General features: G+C 45.5%; 1 protein-coding gene across 1 annotated transcript; it reads right to left on the reverse strand.

The window, feature by feature from the left end:
* Positions 1–374: 374 nt before the first annotated feature.
* Positions 375–13,873, reverse strand: LOC129343217 (guanylate-binding protein 1-like). Its single transcript, XM_054999308.1, has 11 exons — positions 13,790–13,873; positions 12,062–12,276; positions 11,531–11,658; positions 9,294–9,403; positions 8,331–8,533; positions 7,603–7,845; positions 6,547–6,827; positions 5,363–5,575; positions 3,611–3,713; positions 2,521–2,714; positions 375–1,151 (listed from the first exon to the last, which is right to left on the reverse strand). Exons 2-11 carry the CDS (start codon positions 12,249–12,251, stop codon positions 975–977), a joined length of 1,842 nt encoding a protein of 613 aa, XP_054855283.1. The 5' UTR covers positions 12,252–12,276; positions 13,790–13,873; the 3' UTR covers positions 375–974.
* Between the last annotated feature and the right edge of the window lie 1,808 nt (positions 13,874–15,681).

The following is a 15,681-nucleotide window of genomic DNA, read 5'->3' on the forward strand; positions in this document are numbered from 1 at the left end:
GGTGTGCAAATGGAGTGTTTTCTATAGATCACTCCACTGCAATCACAACTCACCACCCGCCCTCGTGAAAAAAACCATGAAGCGAAGAGCCTGCAAACAAAGGTAGGACACAAACATGGGGAAGTCTCATGTGAAAACATGCAGTGTGAAATGATCGCTCCAAAAGTGCTATGACTGGAGATGCACTGGAGGTGAGGAAAAAGATTGAAACTGCTGTTTGCAAGATGCCAAACTCAGGTTAGCTTCAGCTTCATATGGGAAATGGTCCCAGCATTAACAGCAACGGCCACTACAAGGCACTTTACACTTGCATCTAATTTCGCCAAAATGATATACTCCAAAAAGGCACAATGTGATACCACATACCACAAAAATTAGTGGGTGAACATTTTAATCTGCCAGGATATTTCAATGACAGTCTAAGAGGAGCAGTTCTCAAGCAGAGAAACTTCAAAGGAAAATTACAACATGAGATTGCTGGAACTAAGTTAATTTGCAAATTTGGAACAATGGATCCCCTGGGCTTGAATCAGGACATAGGATTTTTGTCACGTTACAGATGCTAATTTTACATACTTTGCACCCATGCTCTATCAAGCTAATTGCAACATTTATTATAGCTAGCTTCCTGGCACTCTAATTTTCTTTTCCTTTTTCCATTCCTTGTATCCGATGAAGGGAGCTCTGACTCTCGAAAGTTCATACCCTGAATATGTAGTTGGTCTCTAAGGTGCTACTGCACATGACTCTTCTACTACAGACCAACATGGCAACCCATCTGAAAATACCATGTTTTTCAGTGCTGAATTCTCCCACCCTACTCTGCTCTTTAGTTCAATTTCTTGCCTCAAGCCGTTCCTCAAGTTAACACAACATCGTTCTAAACAAAGATGTGGGCATTGCAGCGATCAATGGAATAGCAAGAAGTCAAGGACTGGAGACCAGTCTCTCCTCCCGCTTGATTTCAGAGTGATTTAGCGCCTTAGTGCTTTGCCAACAAAGCCCGGAAGTATCAACGAAGCAAAATCCAGTATTCCAGAAAACCAAGATCGCTTCTTCATCCTTTCACATTGTTTTTTCAGCTGGCCAATCTGATCATTTAGCTGATCAGCGTGTTTTTTGAATCCTGCCTCCAGCATAATGTGTTGCTCCTACAAGAGGAGAGAGAGATCAAGAGATCATCAAAATTATTAGATCACAAACAAAACAACAACATTCTATTTATATACCATTCTTCAGGATAACTTAACACCCACTCAGAGCGGTTTACCAAGTATGTTATTATTATCCCCACAACAAACAACTTATGAGGTGGGTGGGGCTGAGAGAGCTTCGAGAAGCTGTGACTGACCCAAAGTCACTCAGATGGCTTCAAGTGGAGGAGTGGGGAATCAAACCCAGTTCTCCAGATTAGAGCCCCAGCACTCTTAACCATTACACTAAACCGTCTTCGAATTGGGCTGTGGTCTAGAACCCAGTGAAGTCCCAGAGAGAAAGCAGGAAGGGATTGCCCCCAATTGGGTAGTTTCAGGTGAGTAGCCCTGTTGGTAGTAGGAGAGCAAGGTTCCAGTCCAGTAGCACCTTTAAAGACCAACTAAATTTCCAGGGTATGACATTTCCAGAGTCAAAGCTCCCATCATCAGTTACATTTAAGAGTAGGGTTCTAAACATATCGGACAAAGGGAGCTTTGATTCTTGAAACCCTGGAAATCTCATTGGTCTTTAAGGTGCTACTGGACCCAAATCTTTCCCCCCAGTTGGGGAAAGCAAAGCCAGACAGCTGCCTTCGGGAGCAGAGGCCTTCTCATTACCACCACTGAATGAGAGTTTGGCCTCGATTCCTGGAAGGCTGTCCCTCGTCATAAGACTACCATTGTCTATTCACTTCCATGAATAAGGACCCACATCACAAAGAGGATACGGGGGGGGGCTTATTAAAAAAAAACCCTGGAAGATACGGAGTCAGCAACATTCCTGTTCCACTGACAACCTGGAAGTGCTGTTTAGAAGCCAACTCGGCCTCCCCACAATTCCTGTGGAGTAGCCATGTTCGACTATAGTCTACTCTTTTGTCCTTCCCAACAACTTTCATAGGATAGGAGGAAACTGGGAAATTAATATAATCCTCCACTGAAAGAAAATAATCAGAGCATGGTAACTCTTCTTCTAGCCTGACAAGTTGAGAGTCACTAGAAAGATGCAGAGTTCCCTTATAACTCATTCACTCAAAGATCAAAATGATTCCTACCTTTTCCCATTCCATCTATCTGATGAAGGAAGCTTTGACTCTCAGAAGCTCATACCCTGGAAATCTAGTTGGTCTTTAGGTGCTACTGGACCCAAATTTTGTTCTAAGATTCATATGATCAGGAGTCACCAGCCAGATAGGGAAACCCAACCTTGCCAACAAGAGCAGCTGTTGCTATCCTCTGCTAGCTTGCCACTCTGATTGTTAAGCTCCAGAGGCAAGCCATCCCAGACTTTTTGGTAAATGGGGACAAGCCCCTGTATGACAGTTACCCGGAGTTTACTCTCCATCACCCTGTTCTGCTCTTCCAGCAACTTCTCCCTGTCTTTCTCCATCTTCTCCTTCAGGTGTTCAATGTTTGCTTCATGACTTCGTCTCTGGTCCTCCAGTTTCTGCTCCATCTCAGCCTGCTTCTGCCTCTGGATCTCGTTCTCCCGCTCTGCGGCCTCGGCCCTTGCCTTTGCATCTGGGACAGAAAGAAAAGAAGAAGGGATCTTTTACAAGGATTTGCAGAGAGTTGAATTCCAAATGGCAAACGCTAGAGGTTCTTCGCCTTGATCAGTTCTGGATAGTTATACAATCTCGGGCCTTCTCTTATCAACATTTTTGATCTAGTAAACTTTACAGCGAGTGTTTCTTTGTTGAATAACAACCACCACAACCACAACAAGAACAGTGTGCCTATATACTGCCCTTCTGGACAGATTAGTGCCACACTCAGAGCGATGAACAAATTCCTCGTTATTATTATCCCCGCAGTACAGCTGGGGAGCTGAGGCAGAGACGAGTGGCTCTCATGGCAGTCGAACTAGCAGAATGCCAGTTCACAGCCCAACCACTTAACCACTGTACTACAGCAGCTCTCATAATAATAATTGAGCTTATATACCACTCTTCTAGACACGGAAAGCAGTGAACAAAATCAGTGTTGTTATTAGCCCCCACAGTGGCAGTCGAACTAGCAGAGCTCTGATTTGCAGCCCAGCCACTTAACCCCTATGCTACAGCAGGAATGTCCTTCTGGTGGCTGTTCTCGATGAAGCTGCCTTATACTGAACATCGGTCAGTATCGCCTACTCAGACTGGCAGCAGCTCTCCAGGGTCTCCAGCAGAGATCTTTCACATCACCTACTGCCTTTTAACTGGAGATGTCGGGGACTGAACCTGGGACCTTCTGCACACAAAGTAGAGGCTCTTCCACTGAGCCACAGCCCCTCCCCTGGTACTGCTAGCGGGAGTTGAAAGTCGAGGTCCTCCTAAATGAGGAAGAGGTACTGGTCCACTCCTGCCCTGAAAGCAACATCTCTGATGCCGTATCATCAATATCCAAACTGTCCACATATAACCTTGCCAGTCCCTCACCTTCTGCTTCCTTCTCTTTCTCCGTGAGGGCTTCATCGCTTTGCAGGATGGCTTTGCCCACATCTTCCTTGCCCTTAAAGAACTGCTGTAGTTCAGCATCTGCCTGGGAAGAGGAGAAGCAACAGTCAGCAGAGCATATGCAGAGAGACAGGTTATAAAGAGCACAATTACAGGACCTCGCAAATGTATCGTTTCTTAACAGAGGGAAAAAAGTGAACCTATCTTCATCAAGCTTCTCAAAAAAGCCAGTTTGGTGTAGTGGTTATGAGCGCGGGACTCTAATCTGGAGAACCAGGTTTGATTCCCCACTCCTCTGCTTGCCAGCTGGGTGACCTTGGGTCAGTCACAGCTCTCTCAGAGCTCTCTCAGCCCCACCCACCTCACAGAGTGTTTTGTTGTGGGGATAATAATAACATACTTTGTAAACCGCTCTGAGTGGGCATTAAGTTGTCCTGAAGAGCGGTATATAAATCAAATGTTATTGTTGTTATTATTATTTTGATTGAGAAACTGTGTCAAAATTAACATGGTAAAAAAGGGGTATTAACTCACCGAGTAATAAATGTATTAAAATGGGTAATGTTTGTGGTGTTTTGGATTAATAAACATCATGACATTATACAAGTGTATACTTTTCTCCAACATTGTAATTATATGTATATGTCAATGGTGAATTCAGTTCTAACTGACCCTTATTTATGTGCAGAGTTTTGTTGTTTGAATTAAAGTAATTTTTAAAAAAAGAACACTCGGCCCATGTTGGTTGGCCAAAACACCCTTGTTGTGCTGAGAGGCGGCGGTTTCACAATTGGTTTTTCTCCTAAGTGGAAGACACGTACGGAGTTGTTCTCCAGATATGCACTCGCTATGCTCAGTTTAAAAGCAATTGGCCTTTCCCAATGTTTTGAATTTTACTTTCAAGCAGCCGGCAGGGCCTGCAAATTGGATCGGGTGCTTAACGTTTTCCTCATCTGAACTGCACGCATACCGAAGCAGCCGGGGATAAGGACGACAACACTGCTTTGCTGATCTAATTTTATCCCCCAGCAGACAGAGATATTCTTTAAGTTCATTTTGGCCCTAAGATAGAGACATCGAGGGGAGACGGAATGACTTTCTTCATTCCTCTTCCAGTCTTGTTTACTCACACATATCTTGACTAGTTAGGAACTGGAGGTTGGCGAGCTGATCTGATGCTCCTTTGGGGCCAATGGGTCAACCCCTTCCTTTTCGTGAACCAAGAATGTCTAAAATAGCACAACTGTTCCAAGATTCAGAGCCAAGCTACACGTGACGCCTGGCACAGGTTGGACACTTGTCAGCTTCCCTCAAGTTTTGATGGGGAATGTAGGCGTCCTGGTTTTACAGCTTGGCTCTCCATTACAGCTGCAAGACCAGAGTGCCTACATTTCCCATCAAAACTTGAGGGAAGCTGACAAGTGTCCAACCTGTGTCAGGCATCACTTGTAGCTTGGCTCTCAGTGTCTACAATCGATCCCTCGTGCTGTTCTTGATACTGACATTTTAACTACTCCACCTACATCCAAACAGCAATACTTACAATTCATCACTCAAGTTTGAATTTCAAAGGGGTTTTCCTCCATTTTTTTTCAATTCATTGATCTGCATTCCCTATTTCCTCAAAAAGTTGCATGCATCCCTTAGCTCTTTCACAGTTTATTGATTGGTTCCAGCAGAGGACAATGTCCCTTAATTTGAGAATTCTGACTTGTTCTCGCACTCTTTCCTCACCATGACTCCTTTCCTGGGTTCCTGGTGGTATTGCACGGTGATGTTTTTCACGTCATTGAAATAATCCTGATATCCACCCGGTCGGGAATAAAAGGCCTTGTGGATCCTGTCCTCCAGTTCCTTGGAGAGCCGCGCCAACACAGCCTTGCAGTGTTTTGAAGATTCTAGTTCGTTCTTATGGCAGTATCCCTCTTTCTTCTGATCCAGGGTTCGCTGGCAGGGAGAAAAAGGTTTGCAGATGATTGAGGTTGTTTTTAGGTCAGGAGAATACAGAGTGTATGTGCTGTGTTTGTCTGACACAACAGAACCCGCAAAAGGTCAGCTATTTCCTGCAAGGAGCCGAGAAGGTGGGGAGGATAAATAAAAAGGGTGTCTTGGCTGGAATCAGAGACAGAGGAGACGTAAGGTGCCAAGATCTCACACTACTGTGTTGCTCTACTAAACTCAGATGCTTTAGCCTCTAGGCCATTCTCGCTACCAGAAAGCATCAAATGTCAAGGTAGCTACTAATGCCCCTGTTCACCTCCACATAAGTGTCTATTATAACTGGTATTTGGTGTTGGAAGGGGAGGATTTAACAGTGTCCCTTTCCTTAGGTTTCAGAGGGGGACAAACCAAAGAGTTAGAAAGACAGAGAGGCCAGAGCACTCTTTACTGCTCTCACTGTCCTTTAATATGCAGCTTGCTATTCTCAGGATTTCCTCCTCCTGACTTCCTCCCTCTCACGTCGTCTCTCTTCCTGGCTTTGTTCCAGGCACCATCTCTCTCCTCCCCCCTCCATCTTGGCAGCATGGATGCAGGCCTTGTCCTGCCATCCATGTCAGTCCTTAGACTAGATAAGTAGTTAGGATCTGTCTCTCCGCCTTTCCTATCGGAGTATGTAGTTCCTACAATAAAGAACTCTTATTTCTTTTCTAAATATAAAGCAAGTGCATTAATGTATTATTTTCATTCCTGCACGCACGCACGCACGCACACCAGCCAGCAGAACCAGATCACAACCACCTATAATCATGTTTCCTAGGCCACATGATACTCTACTAATGGCCCAAACATGGAATCCTTTAATTAGGTTTCTGGGGCCTACATAACAATTTATTTATCACTTTGGAGGAGGGTATGAGACTATGGGAAGGGGAAAAGATAAGCAGACAGTTAGTGGTGAAAGCAAAAAGGAAACCCACCATCAGCTCAGCCTGGAACTGTTGCTTTTCATCCTTGAAGGAACGGGCCATGAACACCTGAAGGGCCTCATCCTCACATTTGGCGTGGATTCCCAAGAGCTCCTGAAGGGTCTCCGTGGGCAGCTCCAACCTCTGATCCATCAGCTCCACGTAGCAGCCAGTGGCATCAAGCACAGCAGCAGAGTTCTCAATCTGAGCCAAAGCCAGCACGGCATTCTCCATGCAAGGCACTCCTCCACTGCCGATCGTGTCCACGTAGGTCTCCACCAAGTTCGCCAGCACTGCAAAGAAAACGGCAATAGAGATGCTTGCAGCAGTGACAGGGGTACGTTCAGCTGCTTGTACTGATAGCTGCTCTCAGGATTGTACTGCCAGCCTAAGACATGCCAGGGAAAAGAAAGCAGAGTGGACCTTGATAGTTGGGGAATATGCACTGGATGTGCCTGGCGAGTCACCAATAAAGAACTGGGTTGTGCTGCAATCTAAGCTCTGGTAGCTATTATTTGGAGACCGGGTTATTATTATTTGGAGCTCTGGTAGCTATTATTTGGAGACAGGAAGCAAAAGACAGAAAGGGAGAGAAGGAAAGACCTAGAGAAAGAAATGTATGTATTCAGGACATGATAAGGAGCCCTGTGGTGCAGAGTGGTAAGCTGCAGTACTGCAGTCCAAGCACTGCTCACAACCTGAGTTCGATCCTGCCGGAAGCCAGGTTCAGGTAGCCGGCTCAAGGTTGACTCAGCCTTCCATCCTTCCGAGGTCAATAAAATGAGTACCCAGTTTCCTGGGGGTAAAGTGTAGATGACTGGGGAAGGCAATGGCAAACCACCCCAAAACAAAAACTCTGCCAAGAAAATGTTGTGATGCGACATCCCCCCATAGGTCAGTAATGACTCGGTGAGTTTTATTATGTCCTTTAAGGACATAATAAAACTTGTTCCCACACTGTAGGGTGAGGTTCAAAGTGAATCTTACAAGCAGAAGGACTGGAAGTTTCCACTAAATTCCCTGAGCCACTATGACAGGTATTCCACAGAGGCATCTACAATAACTTACAGCGCCCAGTGACAATGTGCCCTCCTGGGATGGTCTTGGGTTTGGATGTCCTATAGACGTGACGGCAGAACTGGCGCGTTTGCTCCACAAATTCAGGCTCCAGCTCATCCTCTTCCAGTTCCTCCAGGCGGTGCAGGTTCTTTCGATTGGTGGGACGGTCAAAGATGAAGCATTTTCGGGTGGGGAAGAACATCCGGATGCACTCGCGGGGCAGGTTGAACAGCTGAACTTCACGGGAGTTTCCTAGAGGGAATAAGAGGGAGATTAGTGGCTGGAGATGGATCCGAAGGGCATCAACTAAAACAAAGATACCAGTCATTTAAGACATTTGGCAAAAGGAAGGGATGATATCTGGGGTGTTGTATAAGTTGGGGAGATCTTTTATTTACCCACAAACATGACTAATACTGTCAGAAAGACTTTTTGCTAACATTTTATTTCTAATTTTGCTACCTCGCAGGTAGCTTTTGTAAGTTTTCTTGCTTTTATTGTGACTGCATTTTCTTATGTTTGTTGGATTTGAATTTTCCGTTGTTGTTGTCAACTGCCTTTGAGGGTCTGTTGTCAGACAGAAAAGTATCAAATCATTAAAATCCTCCGAGAAACACCTTATTGCTACTGTGGCTGCTCCTCTTTTTCTTTGAATGAGTAACTGGGAGGCCATATTTGGCCCAGGTTGCTGTCCACAAAAGCTGTATCGATCTCCACCACATTTTTGGCGATCATACCTTTCTTTAACTTCATGGCGTTTTCCAGATATTCATCTTCAGTGCAGGGCTTCCCGTTCAGCTCCAGCTGCAGAGTGAAATCCCGCAAGGCCCAGATGAAAGACGGGAAGAAGCGAACGTACTCGGCAGAATCTTCCAACGCCTCAGAGTCCTCCTCAGGTGAGGACTTGGATTTGATGAGCTCAGTCAGTTCTGTCACATAACTGTGGGCCTGGCTTAGGAAGATCCCAGCAAAAACATAATAATAAAAAAATAATTCTTTGTGCATATATTGTTCGTTAAATATATGAAAATGGAACCCAGCACAGCTCGCCTGTTTTCTCCCTTCTCTCATTAAAAGCACATGTGTGGGGGGAATACAACTTTGTGCTGCACAAAAATTCGCATTCCTGACACACTTTCAAGCTTTAAAAAATAGAAGAATTTCTTTTCCTTAAACAGCTTCAAGGGATTCACAGCCTTATTGAGACCACATCTACAAGTTTTCTTTCAGCCTACCTTCTTCCATCCCTATAGTGGATCTTAAACCTATTATCCCTTTCTTCGTGTAACTTATCTGGGCCCGGGGGCATCTTTCACTAGAGAAGCCAAATTCCTTGCTGAATGGGGATCCTATCCCTTTAAAAGCTTTGGGTTGGCAGCGAAGGCGCAATTCCACATAAGAGTGGTGTCTTCCACATAAGAATGGTGTCATTCGTAAGAATCTTCCACATAAGAATGGTGTTTAGGTACAGAGTTCTTGACATGGAAACAAACTAGTAACCTCAGCAAGCTTTGCCACCTCTGAGGGAACCTTAGGAGCGAGTTCTGACTCATCTAGTTTATGGCCCGTCTACTGCTGCTCTCTACAGACTGTGACTCTAGGCAACAAAACAGCAGGGCCTACGCTGGCCTACTTCAAACATGAGAGACTCCCGGAAGCAAAATAAATTCTGCACCGCAACTTGAGATTCTGAAGGATACTGGAGCTGATCCATAGCGCGTTGGTCAATGGTACCCATGCTGTTGTAGACCAGAGTGCTACTAAGGAGCACGGCCAGAGCAAAGATCCAGGAGTCGTTCTGGGCATCACCCTGACAACAAATAGACATAGAATTCTTAAGATTACATTCTTTGAAAACCTAAGATTACTACAGAACTGGCCCAAAAGAGAAACTGAAAGCCCACCATGTTTGAAGGGAGCTTCTACTCTCCTGAAGAAAGCTTGAAAGCTTATACCCTCAAAATCTTGTTGGTTTCTGAGAGCCAGTTTGGTCTAGTGGTTAAAAGTGCGGGACTCTAATCTGGAGAACCAGGTTTGATTCCCCACTCCTCCACTTGAAGCCAGCCGGGTGACTTACTTTGGGTCAGTCACAGCTCTCTTGGAGCTCTCTCAGCCTCACCCACCTCAGAGGGTGATTATTGTTGTTGGGGATAATAATGACATACTTTTGTAAAGCGCTCTGAGTGGGCATTAAGTTGTCCTGAAGGGTGCTGTATAAATCAAATGTTATTATAATGTTCTTATTCTAAGGTGCCACTGAACTCAAATCTTGCAGGTCACCACGTTCTTACCTACAGATCCCAAATCATAAACAATCTACAGCCCATCTTGGAGAACAATAGGTCCCTCTCACAGGGTTCTGGCATTATGCTTTCATTTGCTTACAGATGGCTCCCTAATCGAAAAATGTTAGAGATTTCAGAACAGAGAACACACCCTGCAATAAGTCTAGATGTGGACTTTGTCCCCATATTCACCTAGGGAACACTGATGCATGCATGTTATGCGCCGTCAAGTTGTTTCTGACTTATGGCTGGCCACGCTATGAATTAACAATTTCCAAAACATTATATCATTAACAGCCCTGTTCAGGTTTGGCAGACCAAAGGCTGTGGCTTTCTTTATTGGGTCAATCCATCTCACTGATGCATAACTTGCTAAATTCAATCAAGTTCGTTCTCAGGGGCTCTGGCTCATATATGACATTTAAAATCATTTTCAGCTATGCATTTCTGCTGTCTATGATTGTCCCAAACCAACTGGTCCATCGATACACACAAAAAATAGACACAAATTTGACATCAAAAACAGCAACATTTAGAATCCTACGGCAGAACACGGCAGTCTGCCGAAACACTATGTTGCAGACCCGAAGGTCACAATTCTTTAACAAAGGAACTTCAGAGAAAAACTCTAGTAAGAAATTGCTAAATTCGAATTTATCAGTAGGCTTAATTTATGAACCAGGTCTTACACCTAGTGGACATGTTTTTTAGTCTTTAACATAACTATGTAGTCTACTTGTGAGCAATGAGAGCCGTTATGAATTGTTAGCAATAGCATGTTTATCTTGTACACTAACTTGTATATCGGTGATCTCCGCCTACTAATATATTTCTTATCACCCACAGCTTCTTTTCCGCAAAGCAAAAATACAGTTCTAACTTTCCTCCACTTCAGTGGAGTAAGGGGTGCTTCAAAAGAAAACAGGAGACATTACCTTTATTTCTACGAAGAACACTTGTTTTAAAAAAGCTGCCTCTATCATAGGGCCATGATTCGTGTGGAACCTCACCATGTTTTGAGACTGGACCCAGCTCTCATAGTGGCCATTTTGAGATTGGTCCCACCCCTCCTAAGGCAGCCATTTTATTGTGGTACCCACAGACTGCACTCAAAATTTCAAAAGTGTCCTCAAGTTCAACAAGGTTAGAGTCCCCTGTTGTATACTCTTGGATTCGGAACAGAAATGTTAGAGTGCGTTAAGAGGCATTTCATAGCCTCTTAACACACTCTTCACAGTTTTCCTTTTTGCTGTTTTTATATTTCTTTTGACTGAGATTTCATGTCATGGGTGTGTGATGGATCTAGCCCTCAAAAGCTCATACGTCGATATATCTGATGGTCTCTAAGATGCCATAAGACTGCATTTTGTCAGCAAGTGAATCAGCAGCTGCAAGCTATATCTCCAAAGAGCAAAGTCCCTACTTTCCTGAAGAAACTTTAGGTGTGGCTATAGACACATGAACACAGTCACTGACCCCAGCTTCTGACAAGAACAGCTTCGTAGTTGTGAAACTATTGAGGAAGAGACTTTTCTCATCACTTATTCTCACACCAGGGGAACGCTTCTCCTCTGTTCAGGCTTCTATGCCTAATACAACAGCAGAAATTCAACAGGTGCAGCATCCCAACCACTCAAAAATGTCGGTATCACCTTTTCCACATCACCGAGGCCTTCTGTATCCAGCAGCACAAGGGTCTGGTCAGGTTTGCCAGGGTAGGGAACATACCACATCCAGATTCCCTTGGTGTTCGCTTGCACCGTGGAGCCCAGAGGGAAACCTATGCATAAAAATAAGATTTTATAGCCAAAGAAACAGGTGTGAGCTGGTAGGAGTTGGTGGGAGTTGGGTAGCCCCAAGTGTGAGCTGGTGGGTGTTGGGTAGCCCCTCTGTTTTGGAAAGTCTCCCATGTATTTATGTATTTAAAACTTTTCTTTGCTCCCTATATGCCCAAATAGCCTCCCCCCACAAAACCCTTTAGTAGACAAGCAGAAATTTAAAGGGTGCAGCTTTCCTAGTGTTGATGGAGAATGTAAATATCTATGGCCTATGTGTTTGATAAAGCCATGGAAGCTTTTAAAAAAGAATGTTCTACATCAGGAAACATTATGCTACATTTTCCACAGATTTAATAAAAGGCAGGGAAACAGAAAGATATATACTCTCTCCTTGCTCTCTCTTACCGGAGTTTTTGCCAGCTAGTTTGTTCATGAGGTAGGACTTGCCCGTTCGGTACAGCCCTACGATGGCCACCACTACCACTGGCTGATGGATTCCGGAGAGCAGCTGAAGGGCCTCCCGATGGACAACAAGCTTCCTGTCCCGGTTCTCGATCAGGCACACAGGAGACGGCATGCAGAGTTTGGAGGCCATTGCTCACCGACTGGCTAATCTACAACTGGAGGAAGAAGGAAGAGAATTAGGGAAGTGGTCCATTTCACACAGAAATCTTCTAACTAGACTGCTGGAGATTCTACCATTTTGCAACTTCAAACATTTTTATTAAAAGAATTCTTTGAGGAAACACCCACAACCAAAGAGTATTAGTACAGTCCAGCAGCGGCCAGTTAGGAGGATGGGCAGGAACTATCTTTCAATCCAGGAAATACAATTAGATGGAATTCTTATATAAATTGCTCTAGAATTTTGGGGACATCTTTCTAGGTGTGAGTGATTACCATGTTTCTCCTCAAGGAGCTTCAAAAAAGGTGCAGAGAAACTCAGTATTTCTGGAATACAGTTTGTAAAATCATTGTTGGTGTTTGTGTGTATGATAATTCTGTTAATAAGGCTTCTTTATAGGGTTGCGAACTTCAGGATGGAAAATTCCTGGAAATTTAGGGGTGGAGTTTGAAAAGGGCAGGATCTCAGCAATGTTAATGCCACAGAGGCCACCCCACAAAGCAGTCATTTTCTCCAGGAACTGATCTCTGTCACCTGGAGATCAAGAGATCTCCAGGCCCTACCTGGAGGTTGGTAATTGTACTTAAGCACTGATTCTGACCATCAGGAGACAGTGGTCTGGAAATGCTGTGTGCAGTGAGATGCTGGTCGGACTGTGGAGGCTTGGGTTCCTATCACTGCTTGCCTTGGGGCCAGAAAATCCCTCTCAGTGTATCCTACCTCACAGGGTTGTTGTGAGGATAAAATAGAAGAGGAAATTACCATGGATGCTGTTATGACCTTTTTTGAGGAATGACAAATTTTTTAAATGCATGAAATAAATTTTAAAATTCAGCTCTGGGGTGGGGTGGGGTGGGGGCAGGCACTCTAGTCTAGAAGCCTGGGTTGCCAACCTCCAGATGGGGGGGCTGGAAATCTCCCGGAATGACAATTGCTTTCCAGGACACAGAGATCAGTTCTCTGGTAAGGAACGACAGCGTTAAAGAGTACAGTTCATGGTATTAAACCATGCTGAGCTACCTCCCCTCCCCAAAACTTTCCCCTTCCTGGATCCACCTCGAAAATCTCCAGGACCTTCCCAACTTGGAGATGGCAACCCTAGAATGCAATTCTCCTTTTCCTCAATCCAAACAGCGTAATCTGCCTGGGCAGGATCAGCAGCTCTAGAAGGTCTACAGTAAAATGCCAAGACCACCTTTCCAACCCCATTAGGGTGTCACTGAGTTTAGAACGGCGCCGCTAAAGCTCCTCTCCGGCGCCCGTTCCCGATCCGATTCGGACCCGATTGCGCTTGCTACCGGGAGCCCCATTCGTGCGCTCCAAAGGCGCACGGATTTCACGCCCGCTTTGTCCCAAGCAAGCGCGCTGCGTTGACATCCAGCGTTCCCTTTCCAGGCGGCGCCTCCTCTCAGGAGAAGAGATCGGGGCATCACATCATTCATTCTGCCCAGAACCAGAACCGCTCCTGGAGGGCCCGGGCCAAAGGGTGGGTCAGCCCCACTCCTTACCTTCCCCCTGCAGTGGAAACCCGAACGGGCAGCTTCTCTCCTCGCCTCTCTGGATGCCGCAGCCTGCCTGCCTTTTCTTCCCTTCCGTTCCCAGCTTTTGCAACGAAAACGAAAACGAAACTCGGACCCGCACCACCTTCCCTTCCCGTTACTCGGGCTGGTTCCCGGCAAGAAGCCGCAATTTCAAAAGATTCAGCAATGACTCAGTAGGAGAGATTCCCCGGATTCTTCTAGGGGGCAGCGGAGGTCGTTTTCAAGGGCTTGGCAACTAGTCTGATTAGCTGCCTGAAAGATCCCGAGAATATACAGGTAAAGAATTGTGGCTTCAATCCTGTGTCTAGCGTTACTCCAGTCTTGGCTCATTGAAGTCTATGGGTTATACTGGAGTAACTCTGCATAGGATCGCAGTGAAAGGGAGGTAACCAGGTACAGGAGGATCTTGCTGGACCCTCTCCAGTGAAAATGCTGGGGAAGAAGTGTCCTTGCCAACCTCCAGGTGGTGGCGGGAGATCTCCTGGGATTACAACTGATCTCCAGACTACAGAGATCAGTTACCCTGGAGAAAATGGTTGCTCTGGAGGGGCACTCTATGGCATTATACCCTGCTGAAGTCTCTGCCCTCCACAGGCTCCACTCCCCAAATCTCCAGGAATTTCCCAACCTGGGCCGTTTCCAGATGGCTTACCTTCTGCCACTCCATGCCACAACGTCGCGACTCGTCCTGGGACGAACGCAAAATATCGCGTGAGTTTTGTGCGACATTGCGCAAAACTTGCGCGAGAAAACGCAATATTTCGCGTTTTCCCCGGCATGAGCCGCGACGTGGCATGGAGCGGCAGAAGGTAAGCCATCTGGAAACGGCCCTGGAGCTGCCAACTCTAGAAAGTCACCTACAAAGCTCTGCTTGTAAAGCAGGTGAGGAATCTACGCAGTGGTTGTTGTGGGTTTTCCGGGCTGTATTGCCGTGGTCTTGGCATTGTAGTTCCTGACGTTTCGCCAGCAGCTGTGACTAGCATCTTCAGAGGTGTAGCCCCAAAAGAAGAAAGCCTTCGACAATCTATGCAGTTTTTTCCCTTTTTTGCAATTTTTGCTGCTTTGGCCCCCATACCTTTTTGGGTTTTCTTCCAAATTCCAGATGATTAACAACCCTTCAGGTTTCCAAAGTTCTATTCCAAGTTTTCTGCCTGCGCTTTTTCTGTGCGGGGAGAAAACTTGGAAAAGAACCCTTGAAACACCGTGTTGGGATCTGCAGGGGGAGTTAAATGTCTGGAATTCAGAAGAAATACTAATAATAGTCGGTTTATATACCGCCCTTCAGGACAACTTAATGCCCACTCAGAGAAGTTTACAAAGTGTGTTATTATTCTCCTCATGACAATCACCCTGTGCGGTGGGTGTGGCTGAGAGAGCTCTGAGAGAGCTGTGACTGATCCAAGGTCACCCAGCTGGCAAGCAGAGTGGGGACTCAAACCCAGTTCTCCAGATTAGAGCCTTGCTGCTCTTAACCACTACACCAAACCCAAAGAGGTATGGGGCCAAATACAGCAAAAATTGCCCATGGCTCGAGTCCAACATGCGTGCTACTACACCACACTTTCCTCACATTTAATACAATACAGGGTTTTTTTAGTTTTATGTGGTTGTGCATTTGCAAACCTTTGGTTGCACAACAGTTGCCAAGATCACCCAGCAAGCTTCCATAGCAAAGGGAGGATTCGTGGTCATAGTCTGACACTCCTACCACTGCACCATGCTGGCTGTCTATATCTGTTTTAAAAAGTGTTCTGGTTTTAAAATGAAAGTGGTACAGTCCAGACCGAAGTTTACCATATCTACAAGATCAGGGCTAGAGAGTCCTGTATCAGAGCCTAACAATCTCTTGTTGCTTTGTA

The sequence above is a fragment of the Eublepharis macularius genome, chromosome 15 (genome assembly GCF_028583425.1).
Source record: "Eublepharis macularius isolate TG4126 chromosome 15, MPM_Emac_v1.0, whole genome shotgun sequence".
Lineage (NCBI taxonomy): Eukaryota > Metazoa > Chordata > Lepidosauria > Squamata > Eublepharidae > Eublepharis > Eublepharis macularius.

Bases quoted from the DNA above. Each gene is read 5' to 3' on its own strand.
- LOC129343217 (XM_054999308.1), bottom strand. From the start codon at position 12,251: ATGGCCTCCAAACTCTGCATGCCGTCTCCTGTGTGCCTGATCGAGAAC. The intron at 11,659-12,061 runs GTAAGAGAGAGC...TTTTATGCATAG, and splicing joins ACTAGCTGGCAAAAACTCCG to GTTTCCCTCTGGGCTCCACG. The intron at 8,534-9,293 runs GTATCCTTCAGA...CCAGGCCCACAG, and splicing joins CGCGCTATGGATCAGCTCCA to TTATGTGACAGAACTGACTG.